The sequence below is a fragment of the Chaetura pelagica genome, unplaced genomic scaffold (genome assembly GCF_000747805.2).
Source record: "Chaetura pelagica isolate M959 unplaced genomic scaffold, ChaPel_1.0 scaffold174, whole genome shotgun sequence".
NCBI classification, from domain to species: Eukaryota; Metazoa; Chordata; class Aves; order Apodiformes; family Apodidae; genus Chaetura; species Chaetura pelagica.
In genome coordinates this window covers 2,283,947-2,296,263 of record NW_009953722.1, presented here as the reverse complement: position 1 = coordinate 2,296,263, position 12,317 = coordinate 2,283,947, and the positions used below count along the sequence as shown (strand labels likewise).

Below are 12,317 nucleotides of genomic sequence, written 5' to 3'. Positions count from 1 at the left end.
GGCGGGGCGGACCCGGGACCCGGGGCTGCCTCTTCTCTCCCTCTCCTTTCTCTCTTCTCTTCTCTCCTCTCTTCTCCTTTCCTCTGCCGGTGCTCAGGGGCTACGGACAGAGCCAAGGAGCCGGGCACCAGAAGCGCTACCGCAGCGCCTGTGGGTGAGGGTGCGCGTGTAGCGGCCTCCTCTGCGTTTTGCTTCCTCAGCTGCTGACAAGGCCCAGCCACAAACCGGGCAGCGCAGCGATAACGCGACCAACTTGCATCTCCAGAGGTTGGAGGAAGGGGCCTGTGCTCTGGAGACTCGTGTAGCCCCGGGAGCCGCGTGCTGAGCCACAGGATCAAGCATGCAGTGAGATCCAGAAGTCACCCACGCAATTACAGCACACTAAGCTACCCTCTTGTGCATCCTTTTAAATACTTGCAGTGCTGGCCAAACATGCAATTGTTGGTGACAGGGCAAGACACTGTCAATTTCTTTACCACAGCTGTGCCAAGGAATGTCAGACCCAAAGGGAGCCCTGGCGGGCAGAGAAACAAGAAGAGTTAACCCACTCAGTGTTTGCTGGTACCAACCACAGTGCAAGCCCTTTCTTGGTCACAGATAGAGAAAAACTTTGTTTAAACATTTTTGCAGTAAGCACTGTGGATAAAATTTTGTCTCAGGCTCTAACAACATCCCCACAACAAACTGTAATTTATGCTGGAAGTGCTTAACTGCAATTGTCAGAAAAGTTTTAAAAAATACTTTCTCCAGGTTTACTACTGCAAATCCTCAGTACAAGTCAGAAACGGAAGTACAGCCTGGAGAATTATCTAATGAACTAAACCCACCTATTTCCACAGCTGTATTTCCCAAGGCATGCAAATATTTGTATACATGGATGAGAGATCTAAAGAACCCTGGAAAAGTATTACCTAGTACCTGACATGCACATTCTGATGGGACAGAGTTCCTCTGTTTTCAGTTTGGAAATTTGCTTACCATGACCTAGCTCTGGCAAAGCCACAAATATGAGAAACAACCTTGCTGGGCCATTTCACACCTTTGACTCTTTGCCACTGCTGCATCTCAGAACAGCTACATCAATTACTTGAAGTTAGATTTTTGTATCCAGAAGCCAAAGAGAATTAGGGCATTTTTAGGAACGCACCCACCTTTCCAGCCACTTTCTGATAAACTCCTGCAGCACACTTAGAATCAGACACCTTCAGTTTTTGTACACAAAATCTTGAAGGAGAGTTTAGAGCCAAGTTCCCTTTGAATTTTCATTGTTAGAAATCAAAATACTGAACCCCTAACCAAAACTCTGCTGGTATTATCCTCGTAATAGCAGAACCGGTGTTGAAGTTACGTAAACAACAATACATTTTCACATGAAAATTTGTATTTGTGCACTCCTAGGGAATGCACAGCATTTCCATGTGGCAGGTTTGGTTAATTTATCCAAGCTTTGATCAACTGGAAGAACTGGCATCGTAATTAAAAACAGTGGTACCTCTTTTTATTAGAACAGGCAATATAAGATGCATAGCTTTTGCAATGAAAAATCATGTCCATGCTCACAGACATTGGATTAATGAAACATCCTCAATGTCTGCCTTGGACAGAGGGGCAAACTTCACAGTGTAAACTGATAATATAGGGATGATCATATGGCATTATTCATAAAACTCACTGTTGTTAGACAAAGATCAGCAATCATTACATAGGATTTAACTGCAGAATCAAGTATTCAAATACTTAATTTTTTTGGTTGGTTAAAAAAACCCCACATCTGGTTCTGCTGCTGCCCTGTCTCCTTCCCAAAGGCACCTGCCACATGGGGGAAGCTAATGGTTGCTTTTTTGTGAGACACCCAAAGTTCTTCTAATGCAGAAATTCATCCCCAGAAACAAGACTGATTTTAGCTCTTGGAACAGACAGCAGCAAGAATATTTTTACTTCTATGAACATTTTCTTTTTTAAAGTAATAAGTTATTACAAGATAAGTTGGAAGGCAGTTTTACTTGTGAAAATAGGCAATGACAGAAAACAGTCTCACCATTGCATAATTGTCCCCTGAAAACGTGGGAGGGTGGCACCTAAACCATTTTTTGTCCTCAGGCAGTCTGGCTGCTATAGGGCAGCTCCTGCATATAATCCTAGGTAGACAGGGATCTTAGGAACTCTCCCATGGAATAAATGGGGCTTCATCTGTTCCAGGCATTTAGCAGCAATTAGGTACTGACTTTGTCTACAAAGTCTACAAAGTGTCTGAGGCAGTCACCAGTTCAAACCACTGTCTGAGGGCATCACTGAGAGTTTCTGGAAGTGCGTTCACATCCCTAAGGATCATGTAGAACGGGAATGGGAATTCTTCCATGTAAGATCTGATCTCAGGCAGTTCTCCAGGTCCTTTGAATATAGGTACTTTAATGTCCAAAATGGAGTCCTGTAAAAAAAGAATTGATGTTATTACTAAACCACACACATCTTTTCCTTATCCTGTTTTTCACATACTTACAATTCCTCCTCTGTTAAATTAATAAGAGTTTTAAGATTAAAAGCCACAAGTGTTCAATGGTAAATCAAAAGCTGAACAGTAGTTAAATCCTTTTGCCCTTTTATCTACAAGTGCTCAAATCAACAAATTACAGGCTAGAAGAGACTAAGCTTCAGCTCCTGTAATACCAAATTCTATACAGAAATCCTGTTTTTCCTCAGTAGTTTATGGTTTAAGTTTACTGCTTTATATGTTTGATGCCTTCAGGGCACAAGATCACCTTTAGGGCTAAGTTCAACTTGTGCAGTGATCTAATACAACAAGATTCTTCAGCAAATTATAATATTTCAATAAATACTACAAAGACAAAAATCAGATTAAACACCAGTTCAGCTTCTTGTGAAGTGATTTATTAGTTACTCAGTGCAGCAGCTCAGAAAATTAATACAGGTTATAAAAATGCATTTCACTGCCCAGAATCTTTACTTGATATTATAGCTAGGTTTCATCAGAACTTGGTAATAGTTTGTCAGCAAAAGAACTGTTAATTTTTCAACAATAAATATAGCAGATGAGGTTTGCATGAAGAAATATAGTTAGAAAACAAGAAATATAAAAAATAGTGTTCACCACATAATTAGTCCTCACATAATTCAAAGTAACACTTAAGTTTGCTCACTTATTGCACTCCAGAGTCTCCCTAAAAAGCTCCCAGATATTTCAGCTTCCCAATCAAGGAAATCCAAGTTTCCTTTCACAGCCACCAAATAACAATCCCCAGCTTTCTCAATTCAGGTACCAAACTGTCATATACTCCTTTCTGTCTAATGTTCATCTCATATTGGCTCCAGCTGCCATATCCAATGGAGACTGCTGTCAGAAATGATCAATGTGAATGAGCATTGAGATGAACAAAGCGTTTCTCAACATCTGAATTTATAAGCCTGCCAGCTACTTCTCTGGGGGCCAAAATCTACAACCATTACATCTGAAGACAGGAGCTCTTACTTCGGACTTTCTGTGGTGTAAAAGCCAATTTATTTTTTTTTTATAGAAAAGAGGATAACCCTCACAGGAGGGAGAAATCATAGAAGATCTGACAGACATTATGAAAAACTGAAACTGGGCTAAGTATCTTTGACCTCTGCCAAAGATAAAATAGCTGTAAAGCACTATGAAAGACAAGCAAAGGATCCATAACAGTTTCTCATTCACTGCACATGAATACTTCTCCTGTGTTCTCTTACTTACCCGGGAATTAGGATTGTCCAACACCACGAAAATGACAAAGATGTTGGCATTCTGAGCTGCTTGAACTGCTGCTGTCACTCGTTCCTTGCCCTCCAAGAAGAGGCCTCTTCCATCAGAGACGATCAAAAGCAGCTGCGCTGTTTCTGGGCACAAAGAATATTTTAAATTCTGGTATGTTAGAGCAATTGATTTAAAAAGCAAGCAGACTATTTGTTGGTAGTCCTGTGGGTATAACAAGAAAACCCTCAGAGTGCTCCTAAGGAAATTGGGTCTTTATCAAATATAAATCTGGTACTTAAGATTAGGCTGCAGTTACAAGTGGGTCAAGAAAGATTTTTTTTTCCACTGTATGAAACCATTGAGAATAAATGGGGTGGGGGGGGAAAAATCCCAGTCCATCAGTACCATAATCAAGGATGAAAGGCATGAAAAACACCTAATGAATTGAGTCACGGCCTTCCTTCTCATGCCTGGTAAGTTAAATATTGGCTGAATTATAAGAGTCACTACTTGATCACTACCCTCAGTAGAGCAGGAGCTGCTGCAATGAAATGGAGAGTTGAAATCTGCTCCTCCAGAAGAAGGTACCTACTGGTGCATTCCTATTGGCATTTCACTTTGGACTAACACTGCTTTAGAAACATATTTTCCTGCTCCAGAAGTAGTCAGGGCAGTTCAGCTACTATGGGGCATTCAGCCCTTGGGACCAGACATGCTAGTCTGAAGTGAACCTCCTGAAAGAGGAGATGCAAACAGATGCTGGGTTCCTCAGCACTGACCATTTCCTGAAGATGTGTTACTTGACCCAGCTACCCCCAGAGTCAGAGATATATTCCTCTACAGGGACATTCTAATGAAGTTATGTATCTATCATGCTTTAATTACAAGGGAAATCAAAGTAATTAGAGTCAGGAATGTAAGTCACTCTCTCCTGTTCTCCCTGCAGCATAACAGTGAGGGAGGGATCCAGAACTATTCCTCCTTTTCTGCAGACAGGCCCCAAATGTGACAGGGCTTTGTCTCTTTACAGAAAGGGAGGATGTATCCTGCTGCCTTTTCTCTTGCTAGCTCCCTGATGCTAGGAAGCCAGATGCTGCTCCTGATTGCTTGCATCCCAACAGAATTGGATGCTGCTCCCCCTCAGAATATTCTGATAGCCTGGCACTCTGTGGCAAAGCAGTTGTGGATTATAAATCCCAGACTGTCCATTTTTTGGAGTACTTGTAACAACAAGAACTTTAAAAAAATATGAGTGTTGCCATGACAAGATTTTAACTAGCACAGAGCAGCCTTTAAGACAAACCATAGGTCAGCTATGAGGTAAGCAGCATTCTTGCATTTCTGGGGAATTCACGCAGCTCCATGACCTAAGCTTGCACCAGAGTGAAAGGCAGGTAGGAAGCAAATACTTATCCTCCTCAGAACAGTGTGCTTCTGGATAGCTACAGAAATCAGGCTCTCAAGCAAGAGCAGAAGTACCCAGGGAGTCAAGGTCACTAGGAAGCTGGATGATGCTCCAAGGCAGGCAGTGCCTAGGACTTCAGCACCATCTGGAAACAGGATGTAAAGGGAGGCAGGAAAGGCCTGCCTTTTTTAAAAGCCTCAAACAAAATTTCAGTGAATTCCTGACCAATACTAAGTAGGTATCTTTTGGGTTCTGAGCTAATGTCAGCCAAACATGCCTTTTGACAAAGCAAAACCCAAAGACCTAATTCAAGTGATGTCTCAGTGCAAGGAGTCTTTCTGGCAGGATATTGCTTTGGAGCTGCAGTGAGCATTCTGCTGCCATGGCAACAAGTACAGCAACAAAAAAAGCTTACCCGGATTAATATTTTGAGACAACTGCTGTGCTGCAGCAAACATGTTTGCTGATGATTCTAGAAACTGCAGAGGAAACAAATAAGATCAAGTTATCTCATAATGAAATACTAAATTTACTAACAATAATGTTTTTAAAGAACACATTTTTGTATTTTAAAGGCCAAGGTAGTTTAGTCTGACCATCCACACAGATGCAATCCTTTGCATTTTCCTGTATTGACCCCTGCTTCAAATTTAGTAAGTATTTTTGAACTACAAAATCTTCAGAAAAGCTTTCAATCTGGATTGAAAACTTTTCCAATGCTAACAAAGCTGTCTGAACTTCAGTAAATTGTTCAGGTGATTAAGGGCATCATTAAAAATATCTATCCTGTTTCTTGGTTGAACTTCCTTGCCTTCAAGTTGCAGCAGAAGCACCTAGCTACATTGAAATTAAGGACATTATCTGTCAAGTCCTCCCGGTATTGGCATTTATAAGATTGCTGTGAAACTATTTAGGTCTCCCTCCCTTTTTCCATTCATATTAATGTCAAATCTTATTCAAGTCGGGGAAGTTAAGAGTGCAGAAACATTCCTAAAAGAAGAAAACTTTGCAGCTGTCCAGGAGGTACTACAGAAAATTATTTTCTTCAGGAATCTAGTCAAATCTGACAAACTTCCACCCTGACAAACATACAAAGCTCTTCTTCCTACTACGCAGTGGAATCCATGGCATGAATACCTCCTGAACTCCCACAAACTGATGTGATTTGGCATTGGGGTACCCAATAGCTTGTACCCAAAATACTGTTTAAGACCCCAAACAAAGAGAGGAAGGTGAATGCTTACAAGTGGCACACATCAGAACTAGAGGTGATAGAACACTCTTACTGTTACCAGATTGTGACCATTTATCTCTGTTACCTAACCAGCCATCAACACTTGCAAGTTCTAACAACCAGTAAATGTTACCAAGTGATCTTGAAACCACCAAGCTGCAGATGTCTTTTCTGGAAAAGATTTGCAAACCTGTTGACCTAGAGGTATTCTTGTGTACCTGGGCTATTTTTGTTTTCTTCTGCTGAAATTTGCAAAGACGCAAGATCCGTGTCCCTGACTGGTCACTGAACTGCTCATGGAATGGGTGCAGCAGCTGCACAGTCTCTCCAAAGCTTTGGAAAAGAAGAAAAATAAACACAGTGTAAAATCAGTAATTACATTCTGCTCTTAAGTCATGAAGAAGAGTCAAGATTTCAGATAACCTCACCTACAGACAGCAATTTGTCCCACTTCTAGAAGAGTCAGTGCATTTCCAATAACTGCCAGGGATTCATATGCAAGCTATGGAAGAAAAAAAGTTACATCAAAAATAGGAAATGCCAACTTTTACTCACAGCTCAGTAATAAATATGAAGAATATTTCTGAAAATAATTTTCATAGTCTAGAAAAATAAGAGACTTCCTACCTTTTTCCCTGCTACAGTTATGCTAGATAATAATGGCAGTGAAGATACACTAGTTCTACTTGAGGGCTTCAGCTGATTGGTTTAGAGATAGCACTTTAGGCAGGCTAATGAAGTAAACACTGAAGTAACTGTTTAGAAGGAAACACATTTCTAATGAATAAAAACCCTACAAGTGAGCTGTGATGAACTAATATCCTCCAACAAACTGCATAGCTAAGCAAATTTCAGCCTTTTATCAAATAAGCTACAAAAAATAATCTCCCAGTGGGTATGTACACCTGTAACAAATTTAACATCTTTCAGCTAACTTTCATTCATCATTTAGAGACAAATCTCCTAGGCATGAAATGACAAGAGTTGAGGTGTATGGACCAGTAAAGTAACTGCTCTAGAATCTGAGCCAGACTTTCCAACAGCCACCAGGTCTGTGTGCAACACGTCAGCAGTGACACACTCATCAACAATGGGCAGTTTCTTGGAAGGGACCTCAAGGATCATCTGGTCCAGCCTTTATAGGTAGGAACACAGTTTAGATGCAATGGCCCTTCATGCTTCTTCCAAGGTTTTTACTTTACCTGTTTAGAGTGATTGTCTATCATACTGGAGGAGTCATCAATAGCCAAGCAAATCTGGTACTGGCGTTTGCTGGGCTTGGTCCTTCGCAGCCAGATCTTATCCTTTCGGAACTGACTGGCAATGTATGGAATCACTTTGCGCATGTTCAGCCTCTTCCCTGTTCTGTAGTCTCCTCTGGAGGTTGAGAAAAAGACAATGACAGGTTAACAGCAAATACCTCATTCTGGAAATCCTGGCCTATGCAGCATATGCAACAAAACCCTCCGATTTCTGTAAAATACAGTCAAATTAGTAACTCTACCAATCATATTTAGGTAGACATTATTATTAATATATATTTTAATGAAACACAGATATTCAGTGTTTTTAAAAGACGTTCTTAAATCTAGGTGCCAAAAATGGAAGGAAAACCTTGAATTTACACTGACATAATTTGAAACAATTCTACATCTCTTAAAATAAATAAATAAGTAAATAAAGTTAAAAGCAACATAGATAGAACATTTTGACATTTAATATAATCTTTGACTCAACAGCCCTTCATGAGTTTCTGCTGGTTTGATCACCTTGTACAGAAGAAAATGTATGGGGCAGTATCCTCAGGATGGGTATCTACAAGTATATCATTTGCATTTCATAAAATAACTTGGTGTTTCCATACAACAGTAAAATGGATGCATCTGCAAACACAAATAATTGCTATAAAGCAAGAACAATATGGAACTGCAGTTGTACAGAGGTGAAAGCCCTCCAAAGCCAGGAGTTTAAAGAAACTAAAAGTCTCAAAGATCCAACTTACTTCAGTTTGGCTGCCTGAGTGGGTTCCAGTATAAGTCGTAGTTGTTCACAAAGCTGCTGTGATAGAGGAGCTGTCAGGACTAGATACCTCTGCCACAACTGTGCTGCTTCCTTCTCCTGAAACATCACAGAAATAAAAAGTTAATTATGAAAAAACAAGAAATTGGGAAGCACAGCCTGAAAAAATAAACCAAACCTCAATGTACCCAAGGGAGAGGTAGGTACCTATCAGCTGGAACTGTGAGAGTGTCTTGTGAGCACTCTATCAAGATGACAATTTGCACTCAGCTTAGGATGCTCCTTGCTGCTACAGAGCTGAAGTGTGCAGTGACCATTCTAGGGGTTAAACAAAGCAATTCTGGCATTGCTGTTGATGCAGGAAAATCCTGTAATGGCCAGTATCTGATGGTTGGCATTACATCAGGGCAAGCCCTAAAGTCTACTAGGTTCTCTGTTGGTCATCAAAAATAGTATTAGCTACATTAATTAAAATTAATTAAAATTGTTAAGCCTCTGAATTTATTTCAGGAATTATTTCCAAATATGGTTTAAAATTCCTGACTAAGACAGTCAGAGTAAGTATCATATTCTGGTTCTGCTGTTGGTTAGTTCAAACTCCCCCACTGCAACTGACGGAGACAGCTTCTGTCCATCATAATGCTGTGGAAGTGGTGCCCAGCTTTCCACTGCAGGTGGCAGCTCAAAATGGAAGGAGTCTGGAAGGACTGAGAAAAATATTTCTAACTATGCAAGTTTTATAAGTCATTATCAGGAAAAAAGCTTTCTGCAAGAAGCACACAACACATTCAAAACAAGATATAAAACATCATCCTGCCTTAAAAAGAGTGTTTTGTTGGTATTTTATTTTCAGAATAAGTTAAAGATAAAAACAAAACCACCATCTGAATAGTGTGATTTTGAATATTTAGATTGCAGTCTGCTTGGCTTCCTCAATGCTTCAGAAGTAAAACAAGATAAATTAATGCAATGAAGGGTTCTTATGACAGGTTTATAGTAAAATGAGATCACAGACCTCATCTGGAGTTCCAGACTGCTGTGTGTGCCAAGCTTCCAGCTGCCTTTCAAGTTCTTTTCTTAGCTCTTCAGGATCTCTAACGATGTGCTAGAATTGCAGTTATGAGATTTAGGAGACAGAAAAGTAAGTTCACACACCTGGTGGTCCCTAGACTATATAGCAAACTATAAAAAAGTAAAAATACATTGTTCTTATTACTTCAGCACAAAAATACCTTAAAAAACTTAAATAAAGATTCTAATTCTCTGTTTTTTTAATAGCCTCCATCTACAGGAAAGATGAATACCTCTCCACAAATAGCTACATCTGTGACACAATCAACACAGCAAAAGAGCTAGAAACATCTATGATACAGACACTGGAAATAATCAAATACAGAACTTCAAGGTAATTCCATGAAATGATCTTGACAAACACAAGCCTTAATGACAGTATAATGGAGATGAAACCACTGAATATTACCTATGTGGTAATATCTTCCAAAATATAATATCTTCTATGTAATATCTTCCAAAATATAATGTGCTTCACTTCATTATAGTTTTTTAAAAGCTTCATTGAAACCACTTTCAGAACTGAATGACATTTTCCTCTTTGCCTACCAGCAAAAACTATTAGCTAAGCCATTTTGTTAAGAGACACTGAAGCTTTGTTACACTTAATTGACTTTATTGCTCTTTCAGTGACAAATTCTGTTCCTGCCTTGCAAAACCACAGTTTATCCAAACAGTAGTTCATGGTCTGCATAACCTGCAGGTTTAGGGATTAAGGAACACAAGCCTATGAATGCAAATTCATCAGTACCAATAACTTCTGATTCCTCAAGTAGCAGCAGCAGTCCCTCTGGGCACTGACTGCAGGTTTAAGGAAGGGGGAAAGAATGTACATGGGGAGGACTTCTTTCCTCTTCCTTTTGCTGAGAGAGCACTTTTTCCCTCTGTAACGTATCTCCCTTCCTCTTCAACTGGTGATGCAAGAACTCCCCCTCCTGTTTCAGCTTTTGTGCATCAATTGGGGGAAAAACCCCCAAACAACCAAAACAATCCGCACCTAACTAACAGTCTGACTATAGGAGAACACCCGTGCATTCAGCAGCCCTTTTCGAAAGAGCTGCCACATTTAGTGTTCAGATGGAAATATCAAGTATATCTGGTAATTTATTCTTTCTGTGGTGTGTGCAGAAACAATAAAATATCCCCCACAACTCATATTACTCAGGACAGTTTTATAACCATGAAAGGTCAGTAACTCTGAAAAACAAGACACTGAAAACATTCTCACTTTTTCAACTGCTTATCCACCATCAACTGCTTCTATGGCATAGCTCTTTATGATCAAACATGCTTTTTCACAAGTAACAGTTTGCCCTGGGAAACTGAGTTATCCATGAAGCTCTAGGATTTTTCTAAGCTATAATGTGTTTTTAATCAGACATTCATAAAAGGCTCACAAAACTTTTTGCTGTAACACTAGCAATCAGCTTTTTTGAGAAAGCAGTACATTTTGATGAATTAACTGAACTGAATTCTTTGTCCACAATGGTATTCTAAGGTCACTAATGCCTCTCATCACTCTGAACCCCTTTTTTATCTTCAAGCCACACTCCATTGCCCATGACTTTCCAGTCTACCCAAGAATTTGATCAGCAGACTGATCTGAGCAAAATATTCTGGACAGTGAGAAAAATCTACTTTTTTTTTTTAAAGAGCAAGGATAGAGAGGAATTGTTATTTTAAAGTAATAATTCAGCTGCATATACAACATGTACTTTTCATTCTGCTATTAAAGAACAGTAAGATACTTATTGAGTTGTCTCAATAAAAGCAACATTAAACTTTTGCATTCGAGTTTCATTAACTCAGGTCAAAAAACCCAGACTGTTTCTACTGCTGTAGTTGTAAAAAGACATATTGGGTGTCATACCTGGGGAGTGTCAACCAAAAACTGATGGGCTGTATGTATTGTTGAGTCCTTGCTTCTCTCTGGCTTCTCTTCGGTCACCTTTGGTAGCTTTTCTGCTGTAGAGTCATTGGCATCCTCAGATTCAAAAGTCTGGATTTCTGGCTCCACTTCACCTGGCCCTACAATCACAAAATTAATTAGTAACCTCCTGGATCACATGTGTAAGACAAGAAGCAATATTGCATCTTGACTCTTTCATGAAGTGCCTGACATGCTTTGTAGTGTAAGCCAAAAAACACAAATTTGAAGACAATCAATTCTAGGAATATGATGAATACAAGACCTTGCAACTCACTGGTGCAGATAAATATGCATTTCCTTATGCAAACTGTTTTTCTCTCTTGCAACCTTCTTAAACATGCACAAAATATTTTTCCTCTCTTAAATGAATGCCTCTTAAATGAACCTCTTAAATGAACAAAATATTAGCAAACAGATCTTTAGCACTTGAAAATTCCATAGGTGAAATACATTTTTTTGAGCTTCATAGCCTCTCTGGCAGAGTGACAGGAGGTGTAAAACCATTTGAGAACACTCAGAAAATAATAATTAAAAAAATGCAATAATGGCAATCTTATCTCATCTTTTACTCTCTCCTTTTGTAATGGAACAGTTTCCTATAAATCAGAAATCAATTTACAAATAAAGAAATGGACTAAAGATTTTATTTTGTTATTGTTTCTGTTACACTACACTGTTTAGCAACTAATTTTTTAAGAATTATTCTGAGAAAACAATTATGTAGGAGATGTTTCAAAGATCCTAATCTTTCAGAATATACTGTTAAGGAATTATGCAGAAAAACAAATGACTGACTACATGCATCCCTGTACCATAAAGCTAATGAGTCTAGGAGGAGATTTAAGAGAAGAGATTAACCCTAAGAGAGTGGGAGGCCAGAAGGTGAATTCAGTCAGGTGGAACTCGTCTTCCCTCTCCAGCCAACCTT

The 12,317-nt window shown here is 39.4% G+C and overlaps 2 protein-coding genes across 2 annotated transcripts in view; both read right to left on the bottom strand.

Annotated features, from left to right (window-relative positions):
- LYRM2 (LYR motif containing 2) overlaps positions 1–1,064 on the bottom strand; it is a 2,434-nt gene extending 1,370 nt beyond the window's left edge. The window contains exons 1-2 of the mRNA XM_010000538.1: positions 979–1,064; positions 395–514 (exon numbers count right to left, since the gene is read on the bottom strand). Coding sequence (XP_009998840.1) covers positions 395–514; positions 979–1,064 — 206 coding nt within the window. The remainder of the gene's footprint in view (positions 1–394; positions 515–978) is intronic.
- Positions 1,065–2,191: 1,127 nt separating this feature from the next.
- The window catches only part of MDN1 (MDN1, midasin homolog (yeast)), a 92,184-nt gene continuing 82,058 nt past the window's right edge, over positions 2,192–12,317 (bottom strand). The window contains exons 95-103 of the mRNA XM_010000537.1: positions 11,330–11,487; positions 9,404–9,493; positions 8,372–8,487; positions 7,572–7,746; positions 6,798–6,871; positions 6,588–6,702; positions 5,551–5,614; positions 3,731–3,873; positions 2,192–2,428 (exon numbers count right to left, since the gene is read on the bottom strand). Of these exons, the coding sequence (XP_009998839.1) occupies positions 2,240–2,428; positions 3,731–3,873; positions 5,551–5,614; positions 6,588–6,702; positions 6,798–6,871; positions 7,572–7,746; positions 8,372–8,487; positions 9,404–9,493; positions 11,330–11,487 (1,124 nt within the window). The 3' untranslated portion in view covers positions 2,192–2,239. The remainder of the gene's footprint in view (positions 2,429–3,730; positions 3,874–5,550; positions 5,615–6,587; positions 6,703–6,797; positions 6,872–7,571; positions 7,747–8,371; positions 8,488–9,403; positions 9,494–11,329; positions 11,488–12,317) is intronic.